Below are 18,055 nucleotides of genomic sequence, written 5' to 3' on the forward strand. Positions count from 1 at the left end.
GCAAAAAAACTGTAATGAAGTGTTAGCCTACTGTTTTATTCTTCAGTTTATAGAACTCGCTGGAAAAACAGGACTTTATATTGTCTCTCCTATACAACTCATGTGCACACAGCTACTGTGACGAGGGAGAGGACTCAAAGTAAATGTTGAATTTTTTTTTGTCTTGTTGATGTTAGACAGCACTATTCCCAGCTGTATTACACAGATTGCACGTAGAGTGGAACTAAAAATGTAAATAACAAGAGAGCAAGCAAACAAGAGAGGCAGAGAGGGAGAGAGATAGGAAGGGGGTGGGGGGTGGGGGTGAAAGTTAAAAAAAAAAAAAAAGACGACAGGACTGCCGCTGCTGCTGCCACAGGAGAGGTTTCATGTAAAAATACACAGCCGGCTTTCCTGTCCAATTCACCAAATTACTGACGACCGGTTCTCCCCCTGAAGAGAAGAAGAGGGGGGTAAGTTAGATGGAGTGTGTGTGTGTGTGTGCATGTGTCTGTGCGAGTGTGTGTGTGTGTGTGTGTGGCAGCGACTCATCTCATTTACCGGCTTAGACAAGATCTCTCTGTCAGATACGGTCTTACACACACACACTCGCACACACAGAGCCAAAGTCAGCCCTCTGAAATATTTACTAGCCTCATGTGGGGAAATCTCTCAGGATTATCCCCAATAACCTGTTTAACTTAATCCTTATCTCACACACATGAATAATAAATCCTCCCCCTACTCTCTGTCTCTCCATCTCCTCCAGAAGAAGTAACGCCTCTTACCTTACTCTTCATCACCCTCCCTCTTCCTCCCTCCCTCCTTTCCTCTCACTCACTCACTCACTCACTCACTCCATCTGGTTCAGGAACATGAGCCGGCTGCTTTCTCTGCCTCTCCAAGCGTCTTTGAGCGGTTTTAGCATATGCGCTCCCTCTCCGCTTCTCTGCCTCTGTCTGTCTTCTCTCTGTCCGTCTCTCCACCAATCCCACACTGCTCCATACACCTATCCACTGACCCCACTCCAGGACAGGAAGAGGAGCGGTTGCAGGGAGCACCAGCGAAGAAGACTGACCACAATAACAGGAAGAGGAAGTGGGCAGTGACCTGTGTGTAAGAGAGAAGGGACTGTGGTTCGGACAGCTGAGGTTCAACATTGCACTTTTGGCTTCTGGGTGAGAAACCACATCAGAGACGTCTGGGGGGAAAAAAGAGCAAGAGAGACGCAAAAAAACTGTTGGGATCCTGAGGGGGAACCTGGGGAGGAAACAGACCAACAAACCAACTTTGAAGCTGGAGCCGTTACCTGCTTGAGAAAACGGACACTCTTTGAGACTCTGTCGTTTTTGCATTTCGTAATCCAACTCTGGGATACATGCTCCTTCAAGAGGCATCTACACGTACTTAATCATCACGGACTTATCTTCTTCACAGTCCAGAAAAAGGATTTGTTCTGAAAACCTTGTTGAAAAAAAAAAAGATAAAGAAAAAAAAAAAAAAAGCCACGGGAGACAGAAATCCCTGCCTGTACAACAACACCTGCTGCTCTCTTTCAACATCAGAAAGCGCCCACAGTCAAAAAGAAAAGGAGCGAGAGCAGAGAAGAGACAGAGTAGAGGTAGGAGGCGGTTTTACTCCCTGTTGAGCACACGACCACCTACCAGCCTCTAATTTCTGCCACAACCTGCCACATTAATAAAGAATAAAGCCAGTGAGTGAGGAGGGGAGCTCGTTTTAAGGATTTCATTTCAAGCGAAAACAAAGGTCTGAACACTTCTGCTTCAGTTGGACTACCGGTCTGTGCGGTGAGTTTTTCTTTCTGTTATAAGGTCGTGCAAATGTAAGAGCTGATCTCACTCTGTGGTATGTGTGTGCATGTACATCCAGTGCTTTCCTCTCCATCAGATGAGACTGTTTATTTCCTTGGGACTGAAATGCAGCTTTTCCCAGATCTTTTGGAAAACCCTCCAGGCGACTTTTCCAGTCACCTCAGGGTGAAACCGTCATCGATAGCGTTCAAACCGTGGCAGAGAAGGCACAGGAACAGCTTGATACGGTGGTTATAACCCCTTTGAGGACAGGCTGCCGTCAACCGTCACAGTTCACATATGTCACACCGATGATCTCGGACAGCTCTGTGTAGATTTGAATGCTGTAATTGAGTGCTGCCCCCTGCCTCCCCCCCTCTCCATTTTCCCCCAGAGGCTTGACTGTCATTCCTGAGCACAGACGGGCTGTGACCATTAAGACGATACAGGATGATCTGTAGACAGAGCAGAAAAAAACCCACAAAAATCTAAATCCACCAGGAGGATATCAGCTGTTCATTTTTTGAGTTCCTCTTAGAATAAAACTAATTTTTACTCTGTATCTGTCAACTTTACGTCTAATTTTTGAAGTTATGAGGCTTTGATGATGCTAATTAATATGTGCGACAGTCTTAAGACAATAAGTGGTGTCATTGTTGAACCCGACATCCTGTCTTTACATTAATGTTTAATCTTATTCTCTCTCGAACATTCTTTCAGTAAAACCACAATCCCTGATTGTTTGAGAGGTTAAAATTTCTCATTCTGTCGTTTTCCTGGACTTCATTGCAAGAGGTTTTGATGTTTTGTCCAAGCAGTAACACAATCTTCTCTGAAACGCTGATTTTTCCTTCTTGTAACTGGATCCATCGCCCACAGTGACAGAGGTGATTTGATTCACTTGAAGCCGTGGATGCAACTAAACCCACTGGTCTAATTCCTGGAGAGGGAACTATCAGAGGGAAAATCCTTTGGGTGCCATCTGGGAGACTTCACCCTCCCTGCACACACACACACACACACACACACACACACACACACACACACACACACACACACACACACGATTCCTGATTAGAGACATTGGTTCGTTCATTCAGATATATGTCAGAGCGCTTGACAAGCTGTCCAGATGTGGTGATGTTAGCTCAGCTGAAGTTTCTGATTACAACTGAGAGACCCAGTTAGGGTTTTATTTTCAGTGTCTGACCTGTATTCTACACTTCACTGACTGTCACACACATGTAGTCGGACAAGATTTGATTTCTTTAGACAACATTCAAATTGTTTTTCACATCCCATCTCTAAGGAATCCAGCAGTCGGGACATTAAATCATCCAGTTGATAATAATAACAACAATAATCAGCTGGGTCTTGACATTTCAGATGTGGACACATGCAGCTACACAAAACATGAAAACACAACTATATTTCAGTCTGACTTGAAACTAAATGTTTCATAATTGGTTTGAGTCTCCAGCTCCACCTCAGAGTGATATGCCTCATTAGAAAGAGTCTGACATTTGTTTGTGTTTCTGGTGCTGATTGGCACATTTTTCTGAACCCCCACCTGCAGCTGTGAGCTTTTGACTACAGACAAAACTGATGAAGCAATATGTTTGTGAATTCTGTGTTCATCAAATGTGTTTTATAAGAAGCAGAAAATTGCTATTTTTGGGGAGCTGTGGTTGACATTTTCAGCCTTGAGCAAAGACAGGGGCTGTCAGCTGAGCCAAAACCAATGTTGATAACACACTCAGCTTTAAATTAGCTTCAGATGTCTGTCGGTCATTACTGTCACTTTTAAAGTAAGACCAAATCCTTTATCTCTGCTTCGCTTTGATTTCTCTGATTGTGTGAGAAAACACAATAAACTGGAGGAGAATGAGGACCAATCAGAGCCTGCATACACCAGGAGACAGGACAGTGTCTGTGAGGACACGGTGTGCATTTTTGTGCATATGCTTGTGTGTTTGAGTGTGTGTGTGTGTGTGTGTGTGTGGGTGGTTGTGTGCAAGTGGTAGCGGGTCCTGGTGTGACTTGCTGGCTGACAGATTGTTAGAAGCTGCTATGTGATTAAATGTGTTTTAATCTCAACAACAGACACCCACTGCAGCACTCAGCAGTCCCACACCACAAACAGATTTCAAGCCTTGGACTCAGTTCCCTTTGGCACAAACACACAGATGAGTCCAGATTTTAGGGTTGTAAAGTCGACTAAAGTGAACCAAACTGTGTCAAAGACTTCATTTAGAGAGAGATTTGAACTTAAGAAGACTTTAAGGGTTAGGCTCAACAAGACCCTCATTTAACAAGAAAAAACTTTGGGCAGGGATGAACAAAATAGGCATGATTTATTCCTCTAACTTCCAATAGGCTTTGACTCAACCTGTGGAAGGCTTTAATGAAAAGCTCCAATTTCATACAGGTTCAGCCTCTGGGGAGTTGGGACAAATGTCAAAAATGTCATCATTCTGCAGGCTATACTTCAGATTTCATATCAGGGTGGTGCTAGGTATCAACAACTTAATCTGTGTTATCAAGGTTTGTCATCTTGGGATCACGAACAGCCTCAGTAAAACTTAAATTTCCCATATCATGCTCCTTTTCTGCAGTTTGATATGGATCATTGATGTCTTCATGAAATGGTAGTAGCATGTTTTGGTCCAAAAAGCCAATAAATTAAAGCACAGCAGCATTGTTTCCAGGCTCTCATAGCCCCTCTGTTCAGAACGCTCTGATTTAGTGGGCGTGACCTTCATATGTAAATGAGCCGCCGCTGATTCTGCCCCACACTTCCGCGTCACTGAGCGGCGCCACGAGCTCTGAGTGCACAATGTTGTGAAAACAGTGAAGCTCGTTTACTGTAACATTACAGGCCAAAACAACAGGCTAACCGCAGCTAAAGTTAGCATCCTGAAGCTAACACAGAGACAGGGGGGACACTGAGGAAAAGCTCTTACATCTGCTCCACAGCACACAGCACTTAAAATACTCACATATCCAGGGTCCAAGGTTTGTTGGTGGATGTTTGGTAATGCGCCAGGATTCAGGACCAGTCTATTCTCTAGCCCTCTGTTGTACTGTCCAAAGTTGGAAAAGCAGTCGGTCGTGACGTGACTAGCACACACATGCAGTTTTACTGAGTGTAGCTGACACGTTTCCTTGATAAATGAACTCTAGCCTCTTAGTCTTGTCTTCTTCTGAGATGGGAAGCTTGTGCATGGAACTATGTGGCTGTTTACAGTCAAAGACAGAGCAGTGATGGCTCCTTAACTTTGGCACTCCCTCGGGGGGTTCGGGGTATCTGCTCTGGTGGACCATTCAGGTCAGACTTGCTCCTGATTGGTCAAAAAAGGGAATCGCTGACGTCGGCAAATCCCCCAAATCCAAACAGCTTGTTTTAGATCAGGATTTTACATTTACAAGCACTACTAAGTACAGGTTTTGTCATTAAATATCACATTTTGTGGGCTGGGAGGAAAGCCAAAGACCCAAAAATTTCACTAAAAGACTTAATTAAGTGATTTTTGCATAATATGGGACCTTTAATGGGAACACACCCAAAGGTTGCTTTTATTTTTATACCAGCTGGATGTTTTTGGTTTTCTGGGGCATTTTTAGATTGTCTACAATTAAAAGGAAGTTTAACTTCAGGATATCATGAATGTCCTTAATTAACCTCAATGCAATCAAGCTAGCTGGTATATCCTTTTCAAAATGATTATGCTGTAGACACACAAGAGTGAATCTAAAACAGTCAAAGCGGTTCTTCCTCTGTAGATCGTGAAAATCTTCTCCATTATTTTACGTCACAGTGAAAACTGGCCCAAAATGGTCCAGTTCACAGGTTCACAGGGGTCATGTGAATCTTTAGGACATTTTCTTGGGGTTCAGTGATGACAACAAATAATAACAGTGAATCACAAACAACAGCCTCTCACATCCTGACAACAGTTTGGTACCTAAGTCATAACATGCCACTACATGGAGGGATTAAGCAGCTGACACACCATCATTTCTGAGTCTAACCCACCAGTGTTAGGAGTAGTCATCATTTTGTCAAATAAAACGCAGAAAGGGTTGTTGACTTTGTTTCGAGTCTGTCATATCGTCTCATTTATGCAAATTTTAGTCAACCGTCGGGCACTTAACATTTTTCACACAAATCAAAAAAAAAAGTGTCCCCTGAGCAAGGCTTATCTGTAGGCTGACTCACAACATTAACAAATTATTTAACGTGCACGTCTAGCCACATTTCTCCCTCTCATTGGGACATTTTATGACTGAAATTGATTTATTTTTATTGCTTGACAATTTGAAATATCGCCAACTATTCAGAAAACACCAGAGCAGGCGACAGGAGAAGACTGATGTGTGCTCATTCAGATCTTTAGAAACAAACACTTGAGCAAGAACTTGAGTGTCCCCTCAGCGTGCGGTAGGATTATGAAGTCTTGTTGACTCCTTTCTATGCTTTAGCCTTTGGTTGAGTGAAACTAGGTCAGACCTGTCTGCCGGTCACAAAACATCCCGCAGAATGACAACTGTATCTCTGCTCCTCTGTCACACTCTCACACGCTCCCTTGCCTGCGGACAATGTACAGATGTAATTACAGATATTCCTGGATGTTATTTATTCTCCATACCTCTGAATGATGCCTTTGATAAATACTTCCATAAATAAACTTGTATAATCCTGAAGTGAGCTGTGCAGGCTTGATGTTTGCAGTTGAGAGGAATAAAAGGGCGATTATCAAAAGATTAACAGCTACCATCGTAAATCAAAATGACAGGTGTATACAATTGTGTAAAAGGAATGTAAACTTCATTTACATCTTATTGATCATACTCAGCACCCTGTCACTTTACATAAATCACTCTGTTTACTCTCCTTTGATTTGAAGCTGACAGTAAAGGGGTTTGAAAGTGAACTGAAGTTAAATTGAGACGAAAAAGATTGGTTGAACTGGTTGTATCCGCGTTTTCAAGCCCTGCAATACCCATTAAGGTGCTAAAACTGCTTTTAAAGTGAGGCAGAGAGTGACAAGAATGAAAGAAGAAGTGAGGTGAAGAAGAAAAGGTGAGAAAAGGAAAAAAGAGGTACGATACACGAGAGACAGAAATAGATGTGTGAACATCTCGATGCAGTTTTTACCTTGAGAGATTAGACTGGAGGGAAGAGGAGAGATTCAAGGAAAGGAAATGATTGACGAAAAAAAGAAATGAGTGAAATAAAGACACAGGTGTGAGACATCAGAAACAGAAAAAGAGAGTACATGTGACACGAACAGAGCACAAACAAATGAGACAGTAGAATAAATACAGTAAAAATGAAGTCAGCAGCAGCTGAATACCAGGAAGGGTGTGTCAGCTCACTAATGACTGCCCTTCATTAACAGACCCCATGTTATTTCCCAGAAGGCATTGTGTTTACTCTTCCTGTTGCTGATAAAAGGGGAGTCATAAGATGTGGCCTGCTGAAGTTGGAAGTGCAGTTTTTGAAAAATGCCCTTTTATGGAAAATGTCCCCAAAGGATCCGTCAGCTCTGAAATAAACGAGTCTGTGTCAGGAACCCAGTCACAGGATGTGATTGTGTGAGTAAGAGGGGTATAAAGGTGAGAAAATGTCGAGACAGGTTATGAGGCAAGCTGTGGCTCAAGAATTTGATTGTTCTTCAGTTTTAAGCATTTTAACAGTTATATCTCAAGATGTTCAATGACGGTCAATAATTAACTAAATTTGGGTTATCTAACAATGTATTTCTAGTTTTAAATGTTAATTAGATACATTTATTTAAACTCAAATTTTCTGTTTCCCTTGATGGAATCATTGTCAATGTCATTTTGTAAGTTATGTAAACTGAAATATCTATACATTTGTCTAGATATTGAAAGATCTATTTATCTATCGTAGACACACACATATTAATATGCATGTATGCATGCGCAGAAATACAACTACAAATACAAAAAAAGATGATCAAACCAACAAAGAAAAGAAAGAAGTTAGTCACTAATTCATTCTAAGACATTAAAAAAGTACAAATATCAAATCCCGATAATATTTAAAAAAAGCCTCCAATCCGTTGGTAAGGGAAAGCATCCCTTGTTGTAAATTTTCTGATATCATAATCCACTTCTCAATTAGCTCACACTGGATTCAGTTATCCAAATAACCCAAAAATATTCACCAACTTATTTTTGTTTTTTTGTCAACAAAACTTGTAATATCAATTAAAAAAAAATCCTTAAATGGACTGGAAATGGTTAAAACCACTTTTAAGTATTCTTGTATGAATCACTAAAAAAAAAAATATTTAAAAGAGCTTAGACCTGCATTCTCATGACCACAATGTTTAAGATAACAACACACTGGAAAAACAAAAACAAAACAATTGTAACGCCAAAAAAAATCCCCCCAAAGTAGCCCGTCTTAAATCAAATTAGCCTGCAACAAGGATTTGCATTGGAATCAACAGCGTTTCTGAAAATAACCGATGGAAGTTTAATAGTTGTTCTCTCAAAAGTCTCTGAAGGTCTCTTTGTGTCAGGCCTGTTTTGAAGGTCACTGTGCGAGAACACACACATAAAGCACAAAGTGTGACTGCTTTGTTTGTTCATAGGAAGGATATGACACAGTTAAAACCGAGCTGAGTGAGAAGGACGTGGCAGCACTTCGTCAGAACACATTCCGGCTTTTAATTGTGGCCTTGTTTCTTTGTGACATTTTGTGAGTTATCATAAAAGAGATGAAAAATTCTTCAAAGTGTTTTTTTTTTTTTTTGCCATCTACAGAAAACGTTGCATCAAAAAGATGTTGAATCTAAATGAGCTCAGATACAAATCTGCCATGAAAGGAACAACAGAATACCATTTAAAGATGTGAGGAGGTGAGTTAACCAAAGAGAGTCCGCTTTAAGTTCCTCCCCTGGTTCGCTCTCTGCAAGAAGAAGATTTCTAGGTGTATCTTTAAATAATTTAGACGTATGGTGGAAGTCTGTTAGGTTTAAAACATTCTTTTAACTTCCCCTTTTCCTCCTCATCTCTCAGTTTCACTGTGGTTGTGATGGCTTCTCTGTTTCACGTTGCTCTCGTGGTTATAGAGGAGACTCAGACTATGGCCAACAGAGCCAGTGCATGGAGACATCCAAAGAAAGGAAAATAATCTCTTAACCTTGTACTTCATATCCTCAGAGTCACTGCTAGGACAAATCACACGACACAGACACAACAAACAAGCAATTAAGCCATGCCACAAAGATGAATGGTGCTAATCCACTTTGAAACATTTAGATTATTGATAAATTGTAGTATTTAGTGAAGTATAATTACATTCAGTTAGAGTTTTCAAAATTTTACTCTTCTGTCTTCTGTTCTTTTGAAACTAAACTAAACTCTAAAGCCTGACCCATCCGAATTTTATTTTATTTTTATTTTTTAAACTGAGATGTTTATTTACCCTTTGGACAAAATCCTCCCAAATAAATGAATAAATAAATCATTTTGTAGTGATATCATTTTGGTGCCACATTTGATAAATCAGACAGGTTTGGCAAAGATTTATGTAAAGTTTTTAGTAAATATTGTGATGCCCCTGCAGTGCCATCCTGGTTCGTTGATGTCATCTTGGAGGTGTGTCTGACCTGTGTTTCCCTTCTGTAGCACAAGATATAAGTAACAATTTAGATCTTACTCCTACCACAACTTCTTAAAAATTAGCAAGAATTTTCCGGTAAAAAAAAAAAAGTGTGCGGATGATTTCACGAGAACAGCTATTTTGAAAAGGGCCAAAAAACAACTTCAGCCTGTAGTGGTGTGATAATCCTCAAGAGGGTAGAAACTTTTTTTTTTATGTTGATGGGATAAAGGTATTTGAAACTCATACATTTGGCATTTTAGAGTTTAAGTTTGTTATTGTCACTGTAATCTAAAAACTCTGTCTTTTGTCTGAGAGATGACCAAAAACAAACAAACAAAAAACAACAACAACAACAAAAAAAACAATCGGTCTTGAATCTTTTGCTTCATCATAACTACTGCTAATACTATTACTACAACTGTATAACAACAACAACAAAAAAAAAAACTGTTTAACAGCTTTTCTGAATATGCTGATGCAGTTCAGCACATGCAGCTTGTTCCTATTCAGATGGGTGGTCTAAAACTTCAAAAACTACTTGATCATAGTGTTAAACTATACTACTTCACAGCAGTTTGCTGTTTTTTTAAATCAAAGTGTATTTTTTTCTTTACATGAATCAGCTTTTTAGGGAAAAAAAGAACATTAATGTTCACATCCCTGATATTTAAACTGCAGTTTGTAAAAGTGTAAGTCAATAACTTTAGTACTGTTTTGAAGTAATGTTATTAAAATTGTTTTAAGGTGAAAACAGGGAGCTTCAAAACAGATGCTTTGAATTTCACCAAGTGAGGTGAAGTACTCAGATGAAAAGAAAGGTAACAGAAATTGAGATTTAGCTTTAGAACGAGAAATACCTGACATTGGTTTTTAATACAGGAGGTATTTGGTCCACAAACTTGTCTTCTGCCATAAACACTCCTATTCAACGGTCCACAGTAATTTGCATCAATTGACTTTGCACTTGTGTTTAATTAATTTAGTCCTGAAAAGAAACCAAACAAAGAGAAAGCACAAGAGGAAAATTTAAAACCCAAACAAAAGGATGCGATGGAAAGGCCAAACAAACAGTGTTGAGTCTTTGTTTGAGCTGATTTGTGGGGAGCCGTGTGAAGAGGTCAGGGGAGGTCAGCAGAATACGAGATTAGGCCATTAGTAGGAGAAGACTTTGTGCTGGTATAATCCCCTCATCGTAATCTCTTTTCCTCCCTCCCTGCTGCTAATGGCTAGAAGACAATAAAATGCTCTAATCTGTCTGCTGGGATGGCACAGGGCTGTGCTGAGATAGCTGCGCAGCACATATAGACTAAAATGTTTTGAAGATTATTTCTCTGGCATTTCTGCGTTATTAGATAGAGCCCAATGGGGGAGGAGGCAGGCACCGTGGGGGAGACAGAGATGCGGACAGAAAGGGTGAGACAGTGAAGGAGAACATGAGGAAACGCCAAAGTTAACAAGGCCGCTGGTGTTCATTTGCCTTTATATTTTCATTTTGGTTAAATAGTGATAAAAGGCTGGAAGGCACGAGTAAGTGATGCAAGACAGTGAAACATCTTCTAAGTCGTAACCAGTCACAAGCTATTAATCAGACGAGGTGCCAGTTTGGCTCAAATTTTGTGGGTTATTCCACCAAATTTTAACCTAAATTCTTATTTTAGACCCTACTGGTAGAAAATGTGTTGAATTCAGCAAGAAAATAACAAAAGAGGACGTTCATTTGTTCGGTGTTCATTTGCTTACTGCATTTCCCATCGGTGGTGAACGTGACTGTTCAGAGTTGCACCTTACTGCTGTGTTGTGCAACTAAACAATGAAAGATTCAAACTTGTTACAACAGATGGTTTCAGAGGGACTTTACACCCTGAGTTATACATGGCTGATGTAACAGACCACTCATCATGATCTCCAGAGGAGATAAAGTTTATGTTTTTGGTGATCTCGTGGCTTTTCAACAGCTCCACCAGCTGCTTTGTGTTGGTGATTTTATGTGTTTTGAGTCTACAGCTTTGGGTTGGATTTCCATTAGACTTTGATTTAACATCAGCCAGGGAAGTGATACGCAGAATCCCTTTGGAGCCTTAGAAATTAAATTTCCTCCATTTATCTTTACAGTGAACATTATTGCCTTGCAGAGCAGCTGATGTGGCGGTTAACTCATAAGTCTTTTCTTTTTCTCCGTGTTTCTGGGCTCTGTTTTCAGACTCTCTTGTTGCTGTAGATAAAGATAAAGAAAGCCATAAACTTCTGAATTTGGAGGCTTATCTGACGCAAAACACTGCGTAAAGTATTATGATGTCACATTGTTTCATAACTAATTTACTGCAAATGGTTTTGTCCTCAATCTCAGTAATCTTCTGGTAAACAGTAGAATTAGGCCATTGATGTTTTGCGGGGATCTGGTGGGAATGGCTGCTCATTTGATTTAGCCTATGCAGGTCAACCTAGTACAACTCTTCTGGTGAAAGATGGCATGCTTTTGATTTCTAGGGATTGCATGAAAGATTTCATAGAGAAACTTTACTGTCTTTGATGTTTTGCTAACGTTGTATTTGGCTCCAACACAATCTTGTCTTTGCCTCAAAATACAAGATTTTTTTGGATCTTGAGCCCAATGCAAAGCCTCCAATGTTAAGCCAAATTGCTGTATGGTTCCCTGTGCTGTACTAAAGGGAAAAAATACCAATCAAAAATTCAAAATGCCAACCAGTCCCTGTATGGTGAGTGGCTTTCTAATGGCTGATTAAGACAGTCATCCCAAATGGTTTTAATGTCAGCTCCCCTCACCGTCTCAGTCCGTCTGTCTGCTGTCTGTCTGTCTGACTCATTCTGTATCTCTCCTGTGCTCCACCAGTGGGTCAGGACCTAAAATGGGTCACAGGCCTATGTTTAATAGATCCCAGTACGACCTCGGTAGTGATACGCCTCAGCCGGGGTCCCATGATGAGGGGCTAAATGTTTCATTTGGGTCCCTCGCTGAAGAGGTTTAAGAGCCCTGGTCCTCAATGATAGCTAGACCTCAAGCTCAGCGCGGGGGCGGGGAGTCCTTGGCCTTCACTCTGAGTCTCACCCTGGCACAGTGAAGCCTTCTGTCCACGGCTGATAAGTGGTTTTAATATGATCTCCTCTCTCCTCTTTCCCTCTCCCTCCATATTCCTCACATCACTTATTCCACTCTTGCCTCTTCCTTCTCCTACTCTTCTTCGTTCTTTCACCCTCCTTTCCCCTCATCCCTCCCCCCTTTTTTCGGCCCTACAGATGATGGCTTGGCTTCAGCTGTATGCCACAATGGGGCTTATGGCTGCTGTGGTCCTGTCGCTGTCTCTCGCTGTGGCTGAAGACTCTGGCCTTCCTGTTGTGGAAACAGAGCAACTTGGCCAAATTGAAATTGTGAAGAAGGAGAAGCATCCTGTCCTGTTCAGGCAGAAAAGAGACTGGATCTGGAACTCTCTTTATGTGGAGGAGGAAAAACCTGCGCCTGTTCCCTACAAGATAGGACAGGTAGGTTCAAATTTACAGAGAATTACAGAGCTACCTAGACTAGATTAATGGCTAAAACTAAAGACATTTTACAGATGGGTAAACAATGATGGCGGATATCCTGATAGCTTGGGTTCACCCAGCACTGATTTGTGAGCTAACATGTTGAATTGTTGCATGATAATTAACCTGGAACCTGATTTATCAGACTGGGCATGACTGCTGTATGTACTGATACTCTTACACCACGCTGCAGGGAGTACACTGATAGTGGTGTTGATCAACAACTGGATAAGACAAAGGAAGGCTCACCCATCATTGACTGTATAAAACATGGATGTAGTCTCACCGATGTCACCCATCTGTTTCTGAAACGGAAATTGAAGCAGATCGGCTATAGCGGCCATATTGGTAGTGGCAAGGGCTTTGCGTACAGCCCATACAGCCATAGGGCGCCTATTGGTCCAGTGACCCTCAGCTGTGCCGAGTTAGAAAAAAATTCACCCCCGTACAGTGGGTGCCAGTCATAAAATTAGCCACTCAGACAGGAGACGTTTTCTGAACCAGGTTGTAAATAAGTTAATTTCTGCTTTGAAAATGGCTTTTTTTGGCTTGGTATGTATGTGACTTCCACTACATCCGGAGCCAGCCTAAAGCGGACACTTGAGAAACAGCAGATTTTAGCTGTTGAGACTTCAGCATTGTCTCATATTCTTAAACCAGAGGTTGCCGCTTGGTCACCCACTTTTGATTTTGGGGCTAAACATTTTAGAGCTCCCCCTGGTGACTGGCTGCAATGTGGGTGTAAGAGCCTGCCTTCTCCATTGTAACAGATAGAGCATGTCAAACCAGAGAAGCTACTCATCAGACACAAACAGGGTTCATATCATGACAGGTAGCTCTTATCATGCTGTTTTATGTGTCAGGGTTAATTTATGCAGAGATTATTTTGATTAGTTATTTGATGTTGAGAAGAGGAGATGTGAAACAATGATCAACTGCTCTGTTGACAAATGTAACACCTGTGGTATTTTATTTTATTTTATTTTTTCGGATTAGCAGATGAGGGGTGAACCAGTGAGAGAAAACCTGTTCATCTTTGACATCAGAGTTGTGAAACTAACCTAACCCTGCGTGTCATCCTTAAACTGACATGAATCTGTTTTGCTGTGGACTGATCCAACCTGAGGGATCTTTTCTTCGGAGTTTAATACTTCAGAGTGCATATCGTTAGTTCAGTGTCAGCAGCCATCATGGAGGTGTTTTGGCACCATTTATTCAGTTTTGGCATATTGTCTATATTTTTATCCATTCACTGGATTCGATATCAGAATGCCTCTGAACACTAGCAACTTAAAAAATTAAACATGAACATTTTTCTTCTCCATCTTCTAAATTGTTCATTATCTACCTTTTTTAAAAAAAAAAAAAAAAAAATCAAATGTGCTTTTTAATCAACCTATGCATTTTGATGCCAAGAATTGTTGCTAACCCAGTCATTATTGTTAGAACATATTGATTTATTTGGTGGAAGGTCTAAGATTTGAATCCTTACTGTTGAAATGGGAAAAAAACAGCTGAAACAATGATTTGAAGCCACATATCTTTTCACAGCTGAAGTCGAGCCAGAGAGTGGAGGTGAAGAGCTTTGAAATTGAGGGCGAAGGAGCAAACACCATCTTCACTGTGGATCACAAAGGAGACCTTTTTGTTACGAGAGCTCTGGACAGAGAGGAGAAGAGCTTGTACCATTTGACCGCCAGGATGTTGGATGGAAACCGCAAAGTGATAGAGGCTGCTGGAGAATTTGTCGTGCAGGTCACAGACATCAATGACAACATCCCTGTTTTCCCCAGACCGTACAATGGATCAATTTATGAGAGATCCACGATAGGTGAGTCAAACTGCCATGAAGAGTTTGAATAAGAAATCATAACTAAGTCTTGTTTTCCAGCTTGACTCAAAAGGAAAAAAAGAAAGGGTTAACTTACATTCTCTGCACTAATATCATAAATGTACCTCAACCAAGCTAAAAACAAGAATGAAGAATGAGTTTCCAAAAATGTGAAGAGACTATAGAGCACATTCTTGCAGGAAGACTTTTCTTTGGCTCCTAGTATATATTTGACATTTACCATCCAGTGATAATTTAGAGCAAAAATAGACAAGACTGTGAAATGTCTGTGAAAAATGAAACATAATGTCAACGCCTGTCAGATTCATTAGCACTTCCTTTCAGTGAAAAAAGGCACGTTGCTGACTTAAATAACACAATCTTAACACGTAATCATGAAGAATTAATCATTTAAGCAGCCATGATGTTCAATACTGGAACATTTGGGTTGGGATTTTTTAAACACTCAGCCCTAAAGCATTTAGGTGAGAAATTATTTCTTTTTTTTTTTTTCCTCTAGGAACAAAAGTGGTTGAAGTGAAGGCAACTGATGCCGATGACCCGACCACTGCTAACGGGGAACTCAGGTACTCTTTGACCCACGACCTCTCTGCCTTCCAAATCGACCCTGTCTCAGGTACGTTGGCTGTGCTAACATCCAGCATGATTGTGTCCTGCAGCAACACTGTAATTTTCAACCTTAACAAGTAGATGTATGAGCTATTTTTTCACGACTATGAGTCAGGGCTGACCTCAAAGAGATAACACCCTCTCTTTCTGTCTGTCTCTCTCTGATCCCTTCCTCTGCAGGTGTGATCAGCTGCAAGATAAACTCTCTGGACCGGGAGACCAAGAGTCAGTACGTGGTGGTGGTTAAAGCTCAGGACATGAGAGGAAAGCCCTCTGGCAGCACAGCCACCACCTCTGTCACCATCACCATCACCGACACCAACGACAACATCGCTTCTTTCACCCGGAGTAAGATACAGAGTGCAAAGAAGAATGTGACAATGTGTGGTGATGATTAATATTTCTGACGTCGCTCTCTTACGCACTTTGCAATGAAAATTTAACCTTTAAGTATTCACAAAATTTACACAAGCCATCTAATTAAGCAATCTAATTGATAGATTTCTTTCTTTCCTCCTCTCTGCAGAGGTTTACGACTTGCAGGTCTCAGAGGATCACAAGCTTAATGAGAAGATTGGCACGCTGGAGTTGGAGGATAGAGATCAGATTCAGAACAAAGAACCTCTTTTTGATATAATCAGTGGCAACAGCAAAGTGTTTAATATTGAACTGAGCCCCAACAAGGACGGCAACATCATGCTCAAACAGGTACAAGGCCCGTGTGGGAATCAATGAATGAATGATATCTCAAGGGTAAAATTTTCATGTCTGATTTGAACAAAGAGAGTGGTTCAATTTGTGTGAAATACGAACCGGTGCCATAAAACCAACGTGACACTATTTCTAAGCAGTGCTGTGAGCCCTGTTTCGATTTTAAATTTGAGGGTTTTAAGCAACGTTTTCATTCAGGAGGCACATAAACAGATTTACATTTCAGCATCAGTCGGGTTTTAAAGAGCCAAGACACAACCCTAACTGGATCTAATTTTCAGAGGTGTTTGTTGTTTAGTCTTATGACCACCGATTATCTAAAAAAATAATAAAATAAAATAAAACAAAATAAAATAAAATATAATAATAAAAATAATAATAATAATAATAATAATAATAATAATAATAATAATAATAATAATAATAATAATAATAAAAAGAAAAACACGCAATAAAAAATAAATAAAAAATAAAATCTTGTGAGACTAAAGACCCTTGAGTTTGTGTCATCTAATGGTGAGCTGGACTATTTTTTTTTTGCAGGATTTCCTGCTTTTTGGCTTCTCTGGATTGTGCTTTTTAGATAAAGTATTTAGGACATCAGAGAGCTGCAAATGTATTCTGATAAAATGAGCTCTGAAATAGCTTGCACCGGAGCCGGCCTTGAATCGAATCTTCTCTCGACTCGCCCCTCAGCTCTGCAGCTCCTCTCATCTCTCTCAGCCGCTGTGTTTACATGCACTCTGTAAGCCGGCTATCCGACACACTGCGGTTGAGACTTATTCTTGTTAAGCTGTTTACACATGTCTTTGATACCCTGCTCCTGAATATACCTGTTAGCATGAATAATCCTGTTAACAGATTATGTCTACCTGTGGTGTCCTTTCCACTGATTTAACAGGCCTCCAGAATAAGAAAAACATTTAACCCAACAGTAGGAGAGGAAAAAATAATTCCTGCAGGAATATGACCACAAGAAGCGTTTGCCATCATTTATATTTTCATACAAGTTCACTGGTAAAACTGTGTTCGTCTCAGTTTTCTGCATGTGTTGACAAAATCTAAGGAATAAGTTATTGCCACATGTGGTAGCACATTAACAAGGAACAGAAAGAAGATGGCGTTTTATCGGGTTTCTTAAATTCAGAGTTATCAAGGTTGTTCCAGCTGAGCTGTGACATTTAGAGCCTTTTTACACCTGGCTTTGCCCGCTGTCCTTGGTGAATTCATACAGGTGTTAATGCACTCAAGATGAAGACAGGAAATGCATTTAAGCAGAAAAAATGGAGTGTGAATGTAATGTCTCCTAAAGTCAGAAGACAAGAAGAGAAACAGATGAAAAGGTTTCTGAAGAGACAGAACTACTAGAGTACCACGACATGATGTGTTCACTCAAGACGGAGATGGATGGGGAAGATGCTTGTAGACGAGTTTGAGAAACTGTGTTCTATCATCATACTAGTAAATGAGCACTCATATAAAAAGCCAGTTAACGTAGGTTCAGTATCAAATAAATACTGAACAGAAAACAGCTTGTGTTTTGGTTCTTGGATTATTAAAGTTCCTCCTATTTTTTTCCAGGCTCTGGATTATGAGACAACCAACAGCTATACTTTCACCGTCCAGGTGCGAGAAAACCTTAGAAACCTGCGTTTCCCTGCCGACAATGTGAACAGTGCGGTCACCACAGCTCAGGTAAATATCAGACTGAACACCTGCAGAGAGAGAAGGTGATGATTATTATGAATGGAGGGAAATGCTTATTCCAGTAAGAAGTTAAAAGTGCCGTTTATTAATGTAAATCTCACAAAACTCAATATAAAAGTCTGATTTGTAAACTTCGGCACTATTAAGCATCATTTTCTTTTTCTTAGCACTGTGTAATCGGAAGCAAAGCTACAGAGCCTCAGC

At 40.5% G+C, this 18,055-nt stretch overlaps 1 protein-coding gene across 1 annotated transcript in view; it reads left to right on the forward strand.

The window, feature by feature from the left end:
* The first annotated feature begins 850 nt into the window (after positions 1-850).
* The window catches only part of cdh5 (cadherin 5), a 39,887-nt gene continuing 22,682 nt past the window's right edge, over positions 851-18,055 (forward strand). Inside the window, exons 1-7 of the mRNA XM_074676275.1 lie at positions 851-1,787; positions 12,688-12,930; positions 14,524-14,803; positions 15,324-15,440; positions 15,614-15,781; positions 15,960-16,141; positions 17,726-17,839. Of these exons, the coding sequence (XP_074532376.1) occupies positions 12,688-12,930; positions 14,524-14,803; positions 15,324-15,440; positions 15,614-15,781; positions 15,960-16,141; positions 17,726-17,839 (1,104 nt within the window). The 5' untranslated portion in view covers positions 851-1,787. The remainder of the gene's footprint in view (positions 1,788-12,687; positions 12,931-14,523; positions 14,804-15,323; positions 15,441-15,613; positions 15,782-15,959; positions 16,142-17,725; positions 17,840-18,055) is intronic.

Source organism: Halichoeres trimaculatus, unplaced genomic scaffold (genome assembly GCF_033239565.1).
Source record: "Halichoeres trimaculatus isolate MK-OKI-2021-1 unplaced genomic scaffold, fHalTri1.1 fHalTri1_scaffold_8, whole genome shotgun sequence".
Classification (NCBI taxonomy): Eukaryota; Metazoa; Chordata; class Actinopteri; order Labriformes; family Labridae; genus Halichoeres; species Halichoeres trimaculatus.